Here is a 20,594-nt window from a genome sequence, read left to right on the forward strand (position 1 = left end):
CACACCACAGTCCATAGGGTTTCAGAGTCAGTCACAACGAAGCAACTTAGCTCGCATGCATACTAGAGATCATGGAATCTTACCTTGCTTGCCACCAACCAGCAGGGAAAATAGCTATTCTGCATTCTCAGCCCTCTGGTTCAGGGAGCTACGAGGCTATCAATGTTTGCTTGTTCTGATAATGAAAATTAGGTAGTTTGTGTCTCTTAATGGTTTGCTCTTCAAAGTAACTAAATAATGTATTTTGTATACTTCTGTTTTGGCTTTAGTTTTACTTTGGTTTCATTACTGAAAATGGGACTCATGCCCAGAAATTCGCCAAGTAAAACCTAGCTTTTAAATATAATGTTTAACTCGTAACGATAGGCTTTGTAGATATAAATAAGGTTATCTTATGGGATTAGGTGATTTTTTAAATACTACCGTGACCTGCCTTTTCATGCTTCTCATCTCATTCACTTAGCAACTACAGAGGAGCAGACTATGTCAGACTTTTGAGAATTCCTATTTTTATTACATAGAAGAAGAGATGATTGGATGAAAGGTTTCATGCATGAGCCCTTTAAACAGAAAAGCATAATAATATTAAATTAAGTGACATAATTTAACTGTAATTCTCTCTGGAGTATCTATTAATTTTCTCTCCTTCCATTAATCTTACATTTGGATATTCATTTACATTCTCTAAATTAAGATAATCATGTGGTGAATGTTCCTACATCACTTCAGTTCAATTCAGTTCAGTCACTCAGTCGTGTCCAACTCTTTGCAACCCCATGAATTGCAGCACACCAGGCCTCCCTGTCCATCACCAACTCCCGGAGTTCACTCAAACTCACGTCCATCAAATCGGTGAGCCATCTCATCCTCTGTCGTCCCCTTCTCCTCCTGCCCCCAATCCCTCCCAGCATCAGAGTCTTTTCCAATGAGACAACTCTTCGCATGAGGTGGCCAAAGTACTGGAGTTTCAGCTTTAGCATCATTCCTTCCAAAGAACACCCAGGACTGATCTTCTTTAGAATAGACTGGTTGGATCTTCTTGCAGGCCAAGGGACTCTCAAGAGTCTTCTCCAACACCACAGTTCAAAAGCATCAATTCTCTGGCACTCAGCTTTCTTCACAGTCCAACTCTCACATCCATACATGACCACAGGAAAAACCATAGCCTTGACTAGATGGACCTTTGTTGGCAAAGTAATGTCTCTGCTTCTGAATATGCTATCTAGATTGGTCATAACTTTCCTTCCAAGGAGTAAGTGTCTTTTATAGCCTCTCATAAATCAGGAGACCTGAGTCTGGGCCTTACTCTGTATAGGACTTAGATGTGGTGTGGCCTTTAACATAAAACTAACCTTTTTGTTTTTTCATCAACATGAAAGTATATATTTTCACATTTAGAGGGCCAAAATAACATAGAGATTAAGAATGTGGACTTTGGAGACAGAAACCCTAGTTGGCACATCCGAAATACCCCAAAGAGGGCAAAATATATAGTAGCAATCCAAAAATAGTAGTCATGTTAACAGCAAACTAAACTTAGAGAAATAACAGAAAGTGCCTTTACACGTTATTTTTAAAGATATGGGGAAATCAATTGTCTCCATAGATCTAATTTAGTTTTTTTCCTCTTTTTGTTGGATCATTTTGTTTCCATTATGCAAATAATACATGTTTTCCTGCCTTCACAGCTGTCAGTAAAAATTAGCAGCATATGAGTTGAATGTAAAATAAAATCTTTCATTATTATATAGTTAGCTTTTTGTTTTTCCCTCACCATCCATAAATTGTGTATGTGTATTAGAGAAAGGGGGCAAATTATAAATTTTTTGCTTTTCATAGCATTACTAGTGTGTCCAGGATATAACATAATGACTTTCAGAACAATTAGAAACAAAATAAAGGAGAGAGAAAACCTCTTGTTCAAAATGGCTTGTGTGTATGAACTGTTCTGCTTCAATCAGATAAAGGTCATTGGGTTGGAACCCCATATGGATCAATTAGTCTCCTACAGTGAAAGGTGATATTTTCTAGCCAGGGACTGTACCTTTTACCCTGGTCAGCTGTGTCCAGAAAGCCTGCTCTAAGTTACAGGGGGAATTTCTAGAACATCCAAGTCTCAGCACAAATTAATCACAACAGCTGGATACAGAAAGAACTTATCTAGGCTGGTGGTGTCAGGAACACATATGGTTCTGAGAGAAGAATACAATGTTATATAAAAGGTTACACATTATTTCCAGTACTATTGTCTTTAATGCAGAGCAGGGGCTCATAAACATTTTATGCCCAGAAGCATTCTGGCAATTTGCTCTCAGATGAAAATTTAAATCCAGAAAATAAATTGCATAACATTATAAAGGAAATCTAATATATTGAAAAAGTTATGAAAATGGTAAAAAACAAAGTATTTTTTCTTCTAAATCTATTCTTTATATAAGATTAACAATGGGTTTATTAATTATCATAATTTCATTGTTATAATTAGCATAAATGTATTTAAATATCTAATATTAATAATAATGTGAAATGATTTTTCCTGGTGCAAACTCACTGATACTACCAAACATCTCTGTGATCTGTCACCTGCCCTCCAATGAATAAAACTGGTAAATTACAAGAGGAAAAAGAGAAAATTATCTTCTAGAGGCTCAATGGTGAAGTTAAGGGAGATGGTGAGGACAGGGAAGCCTGGCATACGGAAGTCCATGGAGTTGCAAAGAGGACATGACTGAGCGACTGAACAAAGACAAAAAGAGGCCTGATATAAAACAGAGATATGTATCAAACTGCTTATAAACTTTCATGGCCAAATGCCACTGTATTACAGAGGAAAGCACTATAGGATTTAAAAGAAAAGATTTAACTTTAACTCTTAGATGGTTTCAAAATACAACTACTGCAAAAATGGGGGAAACATATCAATAAAAATTATAACAGAATTTGAATCTATTTTGAAATATATATCTAACACATCTCTTGGTATATGTATGTCACTAAATTATGTCAATGATTACTTCTAAAGTTTGGAGAAGATTTTATAGAAGTCAGTTGTGATAAAATCTTCCCTTATAAAATATCTGGATAGACATATAGTAAGATGGTTAAAAGCAAACCAAAAAAAAATAGGATGTTGAGAGCTGATGTTAAAGGTTGGTGTTCACCCATTTATAACATGTGTGGCGATTACATAGTAAAATTTATTGGAAACAAATTGTCATCAATTTCTTAATAGCTGAAAAAGTAAAAAAAAAAAAAAAAAAGTTCTGAATGCAGGAACATTTATTTTACCTGAATAATATATTTATGGTTGCTGCTGCTTCTGCTAAGTCACTTCAGTCGTGTCCAACTCTGTGCGACCCCATAGGTGGAGCCCACCACCACCAGGCTCCCCCGTCCCTGGGATTCTCCAGGCAAGAACACTGGAGTGGGTTGCCATTTCCTTCTCCAATGCATGAAAGTGAAAAGTGAAAGTGAAGTTGCTCAGTCGTGTCTGACTCTTCACGACTCCATGGACTGCAGCCCACCAGGCTCCTCCGTCCATGGGATTTTCCAGGCAAGAGTACTGGAGTGGGGTGCCATTGCCTTCTCCATATTTATGGTTAACTAATATTTAAATTTCTACTGCTACTAAAAATAAATATTTTATTTAAATTGTCTCTGTCCTTCATAAGGGTTTTTTGAAGACTTTCCATGGGCAACAAATGTAGACTTAATCTGTTAAATTTATGTAGAATTTTGAATTATTTGAGGATTTAATTATTAGTGAGGGATAAGACATGAAAAAGACAAAAATAAAAACAACAGGTTTTCTGAGTTATGAATCTTTTTCTCTTTTACTTAAATATTTTATCAGCAATTCAGTCAAATGTGTTCACTTTGTGGTTTTCTAACTATTTCAGTTCAATTCAGTTCTCTTTGCGACCCCATGAATCGCAGCACTCCAGGCCTCCCTGTCCATCACCAACTCCCAGAGTCTACCCAAACCCATGTCCATCGAGTTGGTGATGTCATCAGCCATCTCATCCTCTGTCGTCCCCTTTTCCTCCTGTCCCCAATCCCTCCCAGCATCAGAGTCTTTTCCAATGAGTCAACTCTTCGCATGAGGTGGCCAAAGCATTGGAGTTTCAGCTTCAACATCAGTCCTTCCAAAGAACACCCAGGACTGATCTCCTTTAGGATGGACTGGTTGGATCTTCTAACTATTTAAGCACTATTATTTCCCCTAGTAATGTGCAATGACAGATAATGAAAATTGATTGCAGTAATTTATTTTTTCTTTTTTTGAAATATACACTGGATTGGGGGACAGGAAGGCAAAAACTGATGAAGCCTCTCTGGACTTCCATTTCCTCACATTCTCCAATGGTTCTTTAACTTTAAAGTGGTTTTTTCTGTAATGATACCAGTTGAAAAGATAATCCTTATATATAGTATGAAAAATGGCACTCTAAAAGGATTCCATAACATACAATGTTTTAATCTTTTTTCTTTTTACTTTGTTTTAGGCTGAACAGGACAATGGTCATCCTCTTCCCGCTTTTGCCAGTCTACATATTGAGATACTGGATGAAAACAATCAGAGCCCATATTTCACAATGGCTAGTTATCAAGGCTATATTCTGGAATCTGCTCCAGTGGGAGCAACTATTTCTGACAGTCTGAATTTGACCACCCCTCTAAGAATTGTAGCTCTGGACAAGGATATAGAAGATGTAAGTTAAATATGATTTTTGCTCTTATTTTGTTAACACGTCTCTTGGTATATGTATGCCAGTAGGAGGTAGAATAAAGATATAATTGGATGAGTTATAGAATAGAGAAAAAAGTCAGCATAAATGAAAATCTTAGTGTTGTAATTCAATTCCCTATCAAGGTTATGATAAAAGAAAATACTGTTTGACTCAGAAACTGTTCTTTTTCAGTTTGCAGATATTCAGTAGAAAGAAGGAAATTAGTGTTTCACTTGCAGTTTGCCAAAGTACCAGAACAATCTTTCCAATTAACATGTATTGAAAACTACATTATTACTGACAGGGAAAAAATAATGGCATTATACAATAAGAATAAAAAGTCATGGAAGCAGCTCTAGGATGCAATTTGGGAGACTTTTCTGAGATTTATATTACTAAAGAAAACACATTTTGGGGCAGCTGACCCCCTCACACTTCTGCCAGTGACTGTTGTGATGCTAACACTCTTCCATTCCATGCATCATTGTCCTCTGTTTTTCTGGTACTGACACTTGATAAAGCAGTGGGAAATTGTCCAAACTGAACAGATCAGAGTATTTTAACCTCCTTAGCTACAGTGACTGCTACAAAGAATGGACAGAAAATCTTTACCAGTCCAATCTGAGTCCAACCAGGGGTTGAAAGGAAAAAAAAAAAAAGGGAATTGGAAGACTGTGGCATCATGTATTAAAGTGGAAATGAATCTGAACTCTCTGTAGCCCGGTTTGCTGACATCATGGAGAAAGCTCATTGTCAATGGGAGAGAACGAAGTCTGACAGAGACACACAGAGAGGAGTCCTTCCTAAGTCCCCATTTTTTAGGTTACAACATCCCCAGATTTATATTAATACTTAAAGATTTTCCTTTTATCCTCTAACCTACCCCATTATTACCCAACATATCTTTTTTTTTTTTTTTAACATACGTTTCTGTCACTTGCAACTTAAAAAATTCCAACTTAGCAAATTCTCCCGTCAATAGCATCTAATAAAACTTTGTGATGGTGGAAATATTCTGTAGCTATGCTGCCCACCACAGTAGCCACAGTAGCAACCCTGTGTTGCTATGGAGCTCTGGAAATGTAACTAGACTGAAATGTAATTTTAGCATTTTGTTTAATTTGAATTATTTTAAATGTGAATAACCACATGTTGTTAATTGGACAGCATAGGTCTAGAATGTCCCTAAAATCTCATAACATGGAGCTTTGTCAACAGTTTAGTAAATTACAAGAGCACTTCCAGATTTCTTTCCTCTTTCTGGAAAAAAAACTGTAACCTTTAGCAAAGTCTATGACATCTCTTGCGTGCATTCCATTTCTCAGTAAATGTTTTATTTTACTCTTTGTATCTTTCTCTGCTTTCTTTATTCTCATCCTAGCTTTCTTGTCCTTCTCAATCTCCCTCACTTGTTGTTTTAACAATAGCTGACTCACACTGAGTTCTTAATACCTGCCAACCCCATGAACTGCAGCACGCCAGGGCTCCCTATCTTTTACCATCTGGAGTTTGCCCAAGTTCATGTCCATTGAACCAGTGATGTCATCCAATCATCTCCTCCTCTGTCTCCCTCTTCTCCTTCTGCCTTTGATCGTTCCCAGCATCAGGATCTTTTCCCGTGTCAGCTGTTCTCATCAGGTGGCCAAAGTATTGGAGCTTCAGCATCAGCCCTTTCAGTGAATATTCAGGGTTGACTTCCTTTAGGATTGACTGATGTGATCTTCCTGCAGTCCAAGGGACTCTTGACTCTTTTCCAATATCACAGTTCAAAAGCATCAATTCTTCTGTGCTCTGCCTTTTTTATGGTTCAGCTCTCACATCTGTACATGACTACTGGAAAGACCATAGCTTTAACTATATGGACATCTGTCAGCAAAGTGATGTCTTTGTTTTTTAATAGATAGTCTAGGTTTGTCATAGCTTTCCTTCCAAGAACAATTGTCTTCTAATTTCATGCCTGCCATCACCATCTGCAGTGATTTTAGAGCTGAAGAAGAGAAAATCTGTCACTTCTTACACCTTTCCCCCTTCTATTTGCCATGAAGTGATGTGACTGGATGCCATGACCTTAGTTTTTTAAATACTGAATTTTAAGCCAGATTTTTCACTCTTTTCTTTCACCCTCATGAAAAGGCTCTTTAGTTCCTCTGCCTCATGAAAGGGCAATACCTGCCAGAAAATATAATAAACGCTTTATTTTGCATTAATTCCCTTAAATCTCATAGCAAACATAATAGTGAATTTTACATATTGCAGAAGGGGAAATTAAAACAACTTTAAATACTGCCTTTACTCTGATCACAGAGTTAGTAAATGGAGGAGGAGCCAAGGTCTTTGGGAAAGAAAGTTATTGATTAAAATCAATAGCCTTTTCAGTTTTATACATTCTGACTGTAGGCTGACTATGTTAACAGCTGTCAATGCTTTCAACTCTTCCTGTTAAAGTGCTTATATATACACAGTTTAACATCCCAGTTCAGAGAGGGTTTAGGGATCTCCTAAGGTTTAATGTGTTTCATGAGTCTCATGTCATTTAGTGACATGAGAAAATTCACTAGAAAATTCACAGAGCCAATTTAAGAAGTGTTATCCAGGCTAAGCTAATGTATATATTAGGCTTGGTGATGTCCCACAGCTTTTGGTGTGGATTTATTTTTTTCTTGTTTTCTTTTTATTTTGAATGCATAATCATTTTAAGCAGTGACTAGTCAGTTTAGAAACATAATAGCTTAAGTCGCACTTTCATGAACACAAGAACACAGGTTAAATCCTGAAAAAATTGTAGCTTTAGTTTTTCCCTAAATAGCAAAATTTATGTACTTGTAGTTTCTTGATGCATTTATATTATTTAGTGGTTGGGTACTAAGCCCTGTGCTTGCTTGCACACATTCTTTCCTGGATTGTCATTCACTTTAAAATTGCAAATGTTAAAATTGAGTTAAAGGGGCTTTGAAAAGGACAGTGGGACTTCAAGTTATTACTGAGTTAGGGTAGAGAGAGCTCCTGGTCTGAAACCTTTGGAAAACACTACTTGGAATTCTGATCTGGAGACTTACAATTCAGTTAGTCTGCTAAATACTCTCGGACATTTCCAAGGGGTGGGACAGCACATTGTAGTTCTTTCGAGTCTGTGCTTTGGAGCTGGATAAACTTAGACTTGACTCGTAGTTCCTCCATGTGATAGCTGTATAGCCTTATATTCACTAGTTTCTGCCTTTTGTTCAAACACCAATGACCCAAAAAGATAGCAATCACTACTGCCTTGGCCAGCTCCTTCACTTGGAGCTGGCGATGATGGAGAGGGAGAGAAAATTTCCCTGAGATGAAGCCATGTACATGAAGAGAAACATAACTAATATGTTTCATAGAAATGTCAAATACTTAAACAATGTCTATCTGGCCATATTTATTATTTAAGTCCATCCTCTTAAGTCCACAGAATATTAAACGTAGTTTAATCCCACTTCCTATACTATGTGAAATGTTCTGTTAAAGTCCCTTCTTCAGGAATTGATTTTACACTTCACTGTGCCACTCTAGCTTGAAACGTAGGAGCTGTCTTTGGTTTTTATTTACTTGAGACAAAATACTAAATGAATGCAAACAATTCTTTTCATCTAAAATAGTAGATGAAAAGATTTTACTTTTAGAGTGAATTCATTTACTTTTTAGCAGCAAATATATCACCTTATGAGCTTCCCTGGTAGTTCAGCTGGTAAAGAATCCGCCTGCAATGCAGGAGACCCTGGTTTGATTCCTGGGTGGGGAAGATCTGCTGGAAAATGGATAGGCTACCCACTTCAGTATTCCTGGGCTTCCTAGGTGGTTCAGATGGTAAAGAATCTGCCTGCAATGCAGGAGACCTGGGTTCAATCCCTAGGTTGGGAAGATCCTCTGGAGAAGGGAACAATTACCCTTTCAATTACAATTACAATTGTAATTGTAATTACAATTCTGGCCTGGAGAATTCCATGCAGAGTCAGACACGACTGAGCAACTTTCAATTTCACTTTGAGACAATTAAGAAATATTTAAAATCTTCCGGTTTCGTCTTCTGAATATTTCCTGACTCTCTTTTCTCTCCACTCTTACAACCTATTTGTCTTTTATTAAAATTGCCTCCTCATTTTCTATTTTTTTTTATTCTTACTCAAATCCATCTTTCACTCAGCTACTACAGGTATTTATTCAAAGTTCAAATCTGACTACATTAGACCTCTGTGTAGTATGCTTTCATGACTTTGCTGCATTAAATTCTTTGCAGAAGAAATTCCAAGCTCATGTACATGGCTTTCTGTTACTTGATAATCTGAACATTTTCTAAAACGTCCTGCTTCCATCTATTTACATTTAGCAAGTATTTATAGTTTCTTTTATTTATTTATTTTTAAAATTTTCATTTATTTGTGGCTGCACTGGGTCTTACTTGTTGCCCCTGGGCTTTCTCTAGTTGCAGCCAGCAAGGGCAAGTCTTTAGTTGTGAACTTCTCATTAAGGTGGGTTATCTTGTTGTGTGGCACAGGCTCTTAGGCATGTGGGCTTCAGTACTTGCAGCACGCAGGCTCAGAAATTTAGGCTGAAGGGCGGGATCTGTAGTTGTGGCACGCTGGTTTAGTTACCTCCTCACATGTGGGATCTTACTGCACTAAGGATCAAACCTGTGTCTTCTGCATTAGCAGGCAGATTCTTAACCACTGGACCACTGGGGAAGTACTGCTTGTAGTTTCTTGAGTTACACCAAACTGCTGTGTATCTCATTACCTTTTGTTTCTTACTTTTTCTTTTTTGAAATCTTTCATCTTCCACTACACAACTTAGTTTGGATAACTTATGCTCGGTGTTTGGAATTTAGCTCAGACATCGTCTCATTTGGGCCTTCCCAGGTAGCACTAGTGGTAAAGACCCTGCCGGCCAGTGCAGGAAACTTAAGAGATGTGGGTTTGATCCCTAGGTTGAGAAGATCCCCTGGAGGAGGGCATTGCAACCCACTCCAGTATCCTTGCCTGGAGAATCCCATGGACAGATAAAAGCCTGGTGGGCTATAGTCCATAATGTCCCCAGTCAGACATGACTGAAGCAACTTAGCATGCACATATCCTCTCACTTAAGAATCTTTTCTAGATTATGATTCTTTGTTGAGTTGCATGTCTCTTTTTGGTGGATTTCTCTAAAGTTCTATTTACATCGTTGCATGTATCTTTTTCCATCATTAAATTTAAATCCCTTGAGGATAGATCCTAAATCTTAATAACTTTTGTATCCTAAAGATCTTACACTGTTCCCAGAACTTAGTATGTTCTAGTAATTGTTTAATGAACTAGTAAGTCCAGGCATGAGTAAAGGAATGAGAATATCTTGGTATATGTATCAACAATTGTACTGATGTTGAATTAACTGTTTCAGAGTATGGCCCATTCCATGGTTAGACAACTAATTCCTAGAAAGCTCTTTATCACATTAAGTTGAAGCCAGCATTCTTGTAACTAAGCCATTATTCTTTATACCTTCCATTTGTCAGTACACAATATAAATTAAAGATTAGTCATTGATATGTCTGAAGATGAATTTACTTGCTTCTGAATCAGAGTTTTCCCTTAAGCCAAGTGTTCTTTGTTTCTCAAAAGTAAAATACGTTTATTGTGAGGCTATTTTAAGATCTATATTAACAAAAGAAAACTTAAAGGCCCTTTTAGTTTGCAGGCAAGAATTTTACTACATGATAAATTCTAGCAGTTTTTGAATGTCAATATTAGTGAATTTAATCAGCATGGGGATAAAGGATTTAAGAATAAAAACAAAGACACATCACCTCATACAGGTATTACCAAACAGAATGGAGATAAAGCATCAGGCACGAAGAGAAGTGATCATTGCAGGAGTTGGTTTTCTTGAGCACAGCTATGCCACAGGGCAGATGCCAAGAAGGAGACAGACTTGGATCTGTTTGTCCAAAAATTGCGTTGTTTTATCTGTTCGATTCAGTAGAAAATAAGACAAAACTTTAGGAACTAGAGCAGAGATTGGTGATTTGTAGTGTTATTAGCATGTAGATGTTGAGTCAGAAGGAATCTTGCTGCTGCTGCTAAGTCACTTCAGTCGTTGCTGACTCTGTGCGACCCCATAGACAGCAGCCCACCAGGCTCCCCCCTCCCTGGGATTCTCCAGGCAAGAACACTGGAGTGGGTTGCTATTTCCTTCTCCAATGCATGAACATGAAAAGTGAAGTTGCTTAGTTGTTTCCGACTCAGCGACCCCATGGACTGCAGCCCACCAGTCTCCTCCATCCAAGGGATTTTCCAGGCAAGAGTACTGGAGTGGGGTGCCATTGACTTCTCTGAAGGAATCTCAAGTCACATGAAAAGTGTAAAAAACGCAGACAACAATATTTGTGCTAACGTTCCTTCTTATAGATATATAAATATCAACACATTCATATATGTGTAAAATATATGCATGTATGTAATATACATATGAATTACATTTATGATTTTTTTAACCATTCTTACCTCATAGTTTTATAATAGTCCAGAATACACATAGAGCAAGTATTGCAAAAGAGGCATGTCTGGAACCACCAGGTTTTCTTTGGCAGAACCACTAAAATTGCTTATTGAATTCTAGATATTAAAAAAAATAACAGAATAATAATCAATAGAGGTTATGCTTTAGCTTTCAGAAAAGCAGTGATCCATTTATAATTCCAAATCAATTTTCATCACTATATAGTGCTACTATTTCAAAATAAAGGTATCCTTGAAATGTAATACATTATACTTTCAATGGTAAAATGTGCATATATACTTTATAAATATTGCTATACTATCATACCTATGTTATGATGTGTCAAAATATTAGGGAAAAAAATACACCTGCAAAAAAGCTGTTAGTTTAAATGAACTGGAAAATGGGTTTTGTTTGTTTGTTTGGAGGTTTGTTGGCTTTTTACTAGTTATACTTGTCATATATATATTTGTGGTCATTTACATTTACAGTTTTTCATTTAATGTTTAATTTGCATATAGGTTCTGCCGGGTGGTGTTCCTGTAGGTACAAGTTGTTAATTTTGTGTTTGTTTTTTTGTTAATTGCTGTGATTCACTTCCTTGTTCTTTTGTGTTCTACTAAAAAAAAAACTAAACAATTACTTATCATTTATTAAAAATTATTAACATATATATGCAATCTAAACTTATTTACATATTATTGGTAATAGTAGTATGAAATTGTGTAGAATTCAAATTGCATGTAAACTCAAAGATTGTGTAATTATTATTTTTTTAAATTCATGAACCATTAATAATTCATCATATTCTTTCAAAGATCCTAATATGAGGGTTGAACCTTTTAAACAAGGTACTTCTGAAAACTACTGTCAACTAATTCAAGTTGACAGATGAGATTAACTTTTTTGTCATTTTCTTGCTATGCTTTATAATTTATATGTATGCACATAAGTGTGCAGTTATATATATGATATATATTTATTTATATGTACATATACATCTCTGTGTTGTGTGTGCATATATATGAGGATGCATATTATTTTGTGTGTGCATGAATTTGTTATATCATATTTTGAGTCTCATTGGAAACCCAAAATTGGTTTTAAATCCAATAGACTGTCATATGTGAACATATTTCTTCTATGTGGTAGGATTTTTAAATTGTACTTTTATGTGTTAGTTTACCTTTGCTTACTTTTGCATTAATTTTATTTGTGCTGTGAATAAATATTGGAGTTTATTTTGCCCTCCCAGAAAATCATACACAAATCAACAAACTAATATATTGTGCTTTTGGTATCTACGTAATGTATACTTTAGAGAAAATAATATTACTGTTTATTGGGAAAAAGTTGTTGTAATAATCAGCCCTCTGTGTATATTTTGATCTAGAACATTGATATTTACTTTAAATAAGTTAATCGAGACAAGGACTACCGAAAATACACTGTCCCTATCAGAGTATTCTCTTCCATTTACATTTATTGTACACCATACCTGAAACTAGTGTTATCATTACAAACGAATCTAAGGTGTTAAACTTTGAGTGACTACTGGATGATTGTCCAGCTAAATGCTCATTCACCCATAGCATCTATGCATGCTTCACACATATACAGATTTTAAAAGGTTACTATTTTGAACACTAATTAGTTTCAAAAGTTATATTTTAACCAAAAATTCACTGTGCAAGGCAGATTGGAATAAGCTGTAACATGCCATGTACAATGTTAACATTATGCATTATGTTATATGTATATTTTTACATAAAACAGTCTGCAGTTCTGGGAAATGTTATTTTAGTATTCTAGCTAGTTATTATAAAAGCACTTGAAATAGAGACAATTAAATTATCAACAATTCTTTAGTATTTCTTGTTATTAAGTATGAGAGCCTGTTTATGAAGTCCTGGTGTGTATATCACCTTCAAATGGAAAGCACTTGATGATGAAAATCTTGTTGCTTTCATAAATACACGAAATAGTGTGGTTTGCGACACAATCATACCACAGTCACACATGCATGTGCTAGTTTACAACCCAGCACTCATTACAGTATTGCATTATCACAGCACATGAAAAATGCTTAAAATGTGCTGAGTATGTGAATGAATATATCTAACAGATTTACTAACAGAGGTTACAGTTGAAAGGAAGAAGAGACAGTGAGAGAGGGTTAGTTATAAAGGAAATAGAGAATGACTGATGGATTTGAATGAAGAAAAAGAAGTAAACATTTGGTGAGCAAATCATGTAGCAAAACTTGCCCTACTTAGATTACTTATAGTGTAAATATATGAGTTAAAGAAGCTATACTTGTAGGCATCATTGTTGGTACAGTCAGAGAACAGAAAAAACTATATGAATTTAAAAGTCTAGTGATTTTACCTTGATAGGTAAACACTAAAAAAGAGAAGTTACTTGTATTTATTGAGTTTTCTTTTAACTGAAAATGCATGCTAACTAAAATTTGTGATCATTTAAAAATAATAATTGAATTTATTACAATTGGCTCTAAAACATAATAAGAATCCCCAAAATGTGGTTTAAAGTATGTTTAATGTGCATTTTACAATTTACCTTTTAAAATAATTTAGCCTTTTATTAAATAGCATATTTGATTTAACCAAATATTCCAGCCATGCTTACTATCCATGTTGAGCTGCTGAGATTATGACACTGAAATGAAAACAGCTGAAGTGTCCACTAGAATATAATGTCAGTGTGAAGCCTCTTTATTTTTTCCAACTCTTAACAACTTTGATTATTTTATAATAAATGGATCAATGGAAAATTATTATCTATAGCATTTTTTAATATTCCAAGATAAATATAGCACACTGACCTCATGTCGAAATTGTGGACAAGAAAGCTGCCATGATATGGCTAAGTAATATCTCCTAAGGAGATGCTGTAAATACATAACCTGTCAGGTTCAAATGAAACTATTCACTCCAAGGTTATTTGAAATATACACATATTGAAACTTTAGGTAGGTATAAAGTGTCTGTGGGTCAAGTTATGCACACCTTTTAATATAGCATTATGCATTTTAACTTTCTCACTTCTACATAGAAATTTTTTTAAATGGCAGTTTCTAATTTTTTTAATCAACAATATGTTTAACAATTCTGCACTGTCTACTCTGCCCTCAGCCTTTGATGATATCTGATAGAAAAGTAACCTGTGATTTTAAATCACCTTTCACACCATAATATTTTTAAAGTTGCCATAATTTATGAAACACCTTACCTCCCTGTATGTTCTTACTTTTTATAGCCTTCCTGATAGTCCACACTTTCTCAATAATCCCCTTTTGTTCACTGCACTTTCCCTTCTTTTCCACTATGCAGATACCAATCCAAGCCTTCCCATTTTATGTTCTTTCTCTGAATTGCAGATATTAATACCTTATCTTTCAGAGTGGCAATAAGATTGAGAAGGATTTCTAATGCCTACTTAATTACCTGTGTTTTGAACTTTTGCAATCACTTTCATTTTATGTATATATCATTTTTTACTGAACCTGTTTATCAGAAACGTGCCAATTCAAATATTTGAATTTAATCATCAGAAACATTTTAATCAAAATAAATATTATGTTTCCCCCTGGAGAATATTTACATTAAAATAAGAAAGAACAAGCATAATATTTATAATGAATTATACATAACCAATTTTATTTCTAATTTACATTACACATGAGAACATAATAATAATATGCATGTGTGCAGTTTATTTCTACAAATGAAGTAACTGTAAAATTCTACAGCTAAAATTCTGGGCTTCGGTTTCCTTTTCTTGAATGTATTTATTTCTCAAGTCCAGTGAAGTTCTGGAAAATATTGATATTAAATAATCAGTAAGAACATATTCAATTAGACTGTTTTATGTCTTATTCCTCCTATTATTTTTTGCTTTTATTCACATTGATTATACCAGTACTTATTTAAGTATTTTCCACAAATGAGTAATTATCTTTGGGTAGTTTTTACTCAACTCTGAACAAATTTCTAGTTGAAGCTCTCTTTTCTTTAGAAAATTCTTAATCAGTTATACTTGTAATAAATTTGAAAAATGAATTTCCAGGTAATGAACTAATAACTATATTGTTTATTAACATTTTAAATAATGGCTTCTTTTTTTTGTTTAAGACTAAAGACCCAGAGCTTCACCTTTTTTTGAATGATTACACTTCAGTCTTTACTGTCACACAGACTGGAATCACTCGCTACCTCACCTTACTTCAACCGGTGGACAGGGAAGAACAGCAAACTTACACCTTTTCGGTAAAGAGATTTCATATATATATACATACACACACATATAAATGTATATGTATGCAAGAGAAAGAGATATTTGTTCAAAACTGAAAAGGTCAATGACTGGAAAAGAAAAATGCAGTATTTTCAATTAATAACAAATAATATGAAAAATAAAATTTTTCCTCAAAAGTATTTCTTTTTTCTCAATTTATATAGTTTTATTACTATTCCTTCCAATGGAAGAAAGATAAATTTTGAGATGAAAAAAAAAAAGGGAGTCTCACTCTTCACCATCCACTCACAATTGACTTAAATTTAGGTATTATAAAGTTGAATCAACAAAGTAAAAATTATTTTCTAAATTTGTTTATATATTTATTATTATTGCATTTTTAGGTTTGTCTTAGGGTTAGGCCAGTGGTTCTCACTAGAGAAGATTCCTGCTCCCACCACCCTGCCCAGCACCATTTTGCAATTTCTGGAGACATTTTTGGTTCCTCTTTTGAAAAGGTGCTACTGGCATCTGGTGGGCAGACAGTGACAATACCGAGAGACATAATGCACAGGACAGCCCCCACAACAAGGATTCTTAGGTTAGATTAACCTAGAGGAGAAAGAGAAAGAAACAGAGAGAAAGATTGGCGGCTGAATAGAGGGTAAAAGGGAGTTTAGTTTAGGGAGTTTAGCTAGATTTTATTCAAATATAGGGAAAAAAATGAGCTGATAGAAAAATATAGGAAACGGAATTTATGTAAGAATTTTGTTTGTTTGTTTTTTCTGGAGAAACTTATACAGCAGACTCAGAGCTTCCAGAAGACCTAAAATCTACACTTAAAACTTAGACACAGAGTAGATTTCAGAAGTCATTCAGGACCACAATGGTATTGTTAGAGCACTGACTTTTTGTGAGACTTTCTTTAAAAGTTAATAATATAGTTAAGATGTCACTCTTAATGGGGCCTTTAAAATTTGTGATTTTTGTGAGATATTAGAAAATAATATTACATGTCTAGGGCACATACTTTCTTGATTATATAAGCATGTTGCTGTAAAAGCAACTATTGCATTGTATACAAAATATGTAAGAGTATTTCCCTATTCATTTTTTAAAGGTTAAATAGTTAATTCCTAAGAATTAGCAATGTTGGCCCATTTCAAGCCTCTAGAACATTTTATATACCAGGTTATTGAAAGTGTGATTGGAATTCAATATATAAAAATCAAGCAGAATCCTACACAATTGCTTCCTCACACATTAAAACACTTTGATTATATGTACTATTATAGTTTTATTACTTCCTTTTATCAGCAAACATTTGAGTATCCTTTTGAAACTGTAAAAAATATGAGAAACTTTTCAAATTGTAGGAGTGAATTCTGTACTGCTTATGTTTGCATGACTTCTCTATTAAATTTATTTTTCTACCCCCAAAGATAACAGCATTTGATGGTGTTCAAGAAAGTGAGCCAGTTATTGTCAATATTCGGGTGATGGATGCAAATGATAACACTCCAACCTTCCCTGAAATATCCTATGATGTCTATGTTTATACAGATATGAATCCTGGGGACAGTGTCATACAGGTAATTACCCATATGAGGATATATTTGAAACAATTCTTTCCTTTGGTATTTTACAATGCATTGGTTAAGAAATTGCTTAAGAAATAAAAGTGAATTTCAGGGTTATCCTATGGCATAATTTAGCTTAAAAAGATTTACATTTATGTTTACTTTTTCAATGAAAGTGTACCTATATGTACTTTAAAGTAGAATTAACTAGATACACAAATAACAATTTGACCTATTTATAGATTGCTTTTTTAAATTATGTTGAACATAATAAAGTGAATACAGTAATATACTGAAATTTCAAGGATTAAACATGCAGTTTAAAACTTCAAATTATTTTAAACTATTGTGAAAATGGGTTAAATCTTTGTGACCCATGGACTGTAGCCTGCCAGGCTCCTCTGTCCATGGGGATCCTACAGGCAAGACCACTGGAGTGGGTTGCCATGCCCTCCTCCAGGGGATCTTCCCAGCCCAGGGATTGAATCCATGTCGCCTGAATTGCAGGCGGATTCTTTACCATTTTAGCCACCAGGGAAGCCCATGAATACTGCAGAGGTATTCCTATCCTTTCTCCAGGGGATCTTTCCAACACAGGAATCCAACTGAGGTCTACCAGCTGAGCTACCAGGGAAGCCCATATTTCCCTTAGTGGTAAATACAAAGAACTATGTTATTGGACAATACTCTTAGACATTGATTACTTGAACCTAAAATGGAATCACTACAACAAGAAAAATTAAGATTCTATAATAAATGGTATATTTGAAAACACAGAAATCTGGCAAAATATTTATTCTTGATTTGTCTCATTTTTATCATTAGCTGTACTTACTACATTTTAGTGAATTGCAGGTTATCTCAAATTTCTTTTTCAATATTCTGTGTATAAATTGTAAAGAAGTAGTAATATTCTTCCTTGAAGATTTTTAGAACTCTGGAGAATAGTTAACTCTAGTACTTCTCAAAGTGACTGTGTGTATGTGTGTGTGTGTGTGTGTGTGTGTTAGTTGCTCAATCATGTCCGACTCTTTGAAACTCCATGGACTGTAGCCCACCAGGCTCCTTTGTCCATGGGATTCTGCAGGCAAGAATACTGGAGTGGGTTGCCGTTTCACACCAGAATCATCTAGGTGGCTACTGAGAAATATAGATGAGCAAGATTCACTCTAGTTTTCATGGATCTTAAGCTCCATATGTAAAACTTAGGTAATCAATAAAAAAAAAAAAAGAGAAAACCCAAAAGGTTTCAGTTGCCCAGTAATGTAAAGACTACTGATCTCTACCTTCCTCTACACCTGAGACTCAGACTTAATAATCTGAAATTGCTCTCAAGCCAGGAAGGTCATGATTCTATACACTTTTTAGAGTATTGTAATGGCTCCAAATTATTACTAAAATTTATATACAATATATGTTATGTAACAATATATGACATATAATATGTTTATATAGAATATAATTTATTACATAATAGTATAGTATATAAAGAATGCTAATAAATGAATTTATGTATCTATGTATTTTAGTGTTATATATTTCAGAGGAGTAAAAAAAAGCAGTCCAAATGCCTTAACAATGTACCTAAGTCTTCATGGTCTGAATGCTTTCCTCCAAGCTTCATCCTTGGCCTTCTATTCATATATGTATGTTTCAGTCCTACTCAACCATCACTTCCAGTTACCTGAATGTGTCTTGCTCATTCCCATTTTGTCCAATTTTTTCCTTTACCTTGATGTCTTTCCCTTCTATTTATAGCTTGATTACTTTCTTTGTTCTTTAGACTTTTTTGCTTTCTGAAGAAGCATTCCTTAGTAGTTTTCTGTAGATAATTCCTAGTAATTTTTTTCATCAATAAATGTTTATTGCAGGCACTCTTTTAATCATTGGGACATAGTGGTGAGGAAGAACAAGACCCTTTTACAGTGATATGAGATAGAAAACATACAAATAATAAGTAAACAAAAATGTTAATTTCAGAAATGGATCAATTTAATGGAAGGAATTAAACAGGATAATGTAATAAAGAAGATGAAGTGAGGCAAGACAGACAAAGGTTAAATTTTGTCTTCAAAGAAAACCCCAATAATGTAATACCAAAATAATACTGCCTCTCTTATGCTAAGTTCTCGGGGAAAACACTATCTGGTCACTACCTGATAACATTTCTTTCTTTTTTTAATCCCTTGTTAACTAGCAAAACTGAGATTTAAATTCGGCATTTGGGGGCAACATACTTCAAGATGAACTGAGTGAATCTTGATTACCTTAAGCTAATCATGTTAATTCCATTCCCTTTGACTATTGGTTTAGGAATAATAGTCATATAACATATTCTTAGTCATTAGACTTGAAGGAATATCTATTAACAGTTTCTGAAAATTTTTTCTCTGTTTTTACAAAGGGATAAAAGGAAGAGACATTCTTCTTGTCTTTGAGCTGTGCTGTGTGCAGATGTGATGCATGGAGCTGCTACAGCCCTCCTGTCACTTTGAAGGGACTAGTTTTAAAGCCACAGCCAATATATTCGTTGAAAGAAGGAAGGAACCTGGGCTTTTGATGGTTTTGATGAGTTCTGAAATAAACAACCTTAACAGGAGCTATCTCAATATTTCTCATGTGGTGAGATATTTAGTGAAGCCATTTTGAGTTTATTATTTTTTCTTAGCCCAAAGCATCCTAATTGACTTTTTCTTCATTAATAGTTCCTGTTCTTGCGGCCCACCAAAAACACACCAGTTTGCAGCCAATATGCTATGATTACAACAGCGTGTCTTCATTAGTGTGAAATGTCTGGGAAGAAATAGTTAACTGTATGTCTCATGGCTTTTGTACACTATTTCCTATCAACCAAGAACACTTCTTATCTGATCTTTTATAAGGCTAACTCACTCTCATCATACAGGACCCAGCTCAAAATATCACCTCCTCAGAGAAAGCTTTCCTAATAGCTTAGTGTCAATAGCCTTCCAATATGCACTATACACATACACCCCGCATCACAGTTCTTATTCTATAACTTGCTTTCTCTAATTACTTTTATTTTTTTTTTCTAATTACTTTTAGAGCCACTATGGCCATCTAAAATTATCTTTTCTTCTTGTCCCCACTCCAAACTAAAAACCCCATTAGCAACCATCTGTCTTGTTTGCCACTCTGACACCAGCACATACCAGATATACCAGACTTGCAGTAAATATTTATTCAAAGGATAAATTATTATCTATTTTGCATAATCTAAAGTGAGAGTCGCTCAGTTATGTCCAACTCTTTGCAACCACATGGACTATACAGTCTGTGGAATTCACTAAGCTAGAATACTGGAGTGGGTAGCCTTTCTCTTCTCCAGGGGATCTTCCCAACCCAGGGATCGAATGCAGGTCTCCCTCATTGCAGGCAGATTGTTTACCAGGAACTAATTGTTAACATCAGTTCAGTTCAGTTCAGTCACTCAGTTGTGTCCGACTCTTTGCAACCCCATGAATCACAGCACACCAGGCCTCCCTGTCCATCTCCCGGAGTTCAC

The 20,594-nt window shown here is 34.9% G+C and overlaps 1 protein-coding gene across 1 annotated transcript in view; it reads left to right on the forward strand.

Annotated features, from left to right (window-relative positions):
- PCDH15 (protocadherin related 15) overlaps positions 1 to 20,594 on the forward strand; it is a 1,036,870-nt gene that overhangs the window by 653,446 nt on the left and 362,830 nt on the right. Inside the window, exons 11-13 of the mRNA XM_070780422.1 lie at positions 4,506 to 4,712; positions 15,386 to 15,520; positions 16,931 to 17,080. Of these exons, the coding sequence (XP_070636523.1) occupies positions 4,506 to 4,712; positions 15,386 to 15,520; positions 16,931 to 17,080 (492 nt within the window). The remainder of the gene's footprint in view (positions 1 to 4,505; positions 4,713 to 15,385; positions 15,521 to 16,930; positions 17,081 to 20,594) is intronic.

This window comes from Bos indicus, chromosome 26 (assembly GCF_029378745.1).
Source record: "Bos indicus isolate NIAB-ARS_2022 breed Sahiwal x Tharparkar chromosome 26, NIAB-ARS_B.indTharparkar_mat_pri_1.0, whole genome shotgun sequence".
Classification (NCBI taxonomy): Eukaryota; Metazoa; Chordata; class Mammalia; order Artiodactyla; family Bovidae; genus Bos; species Bos indicus.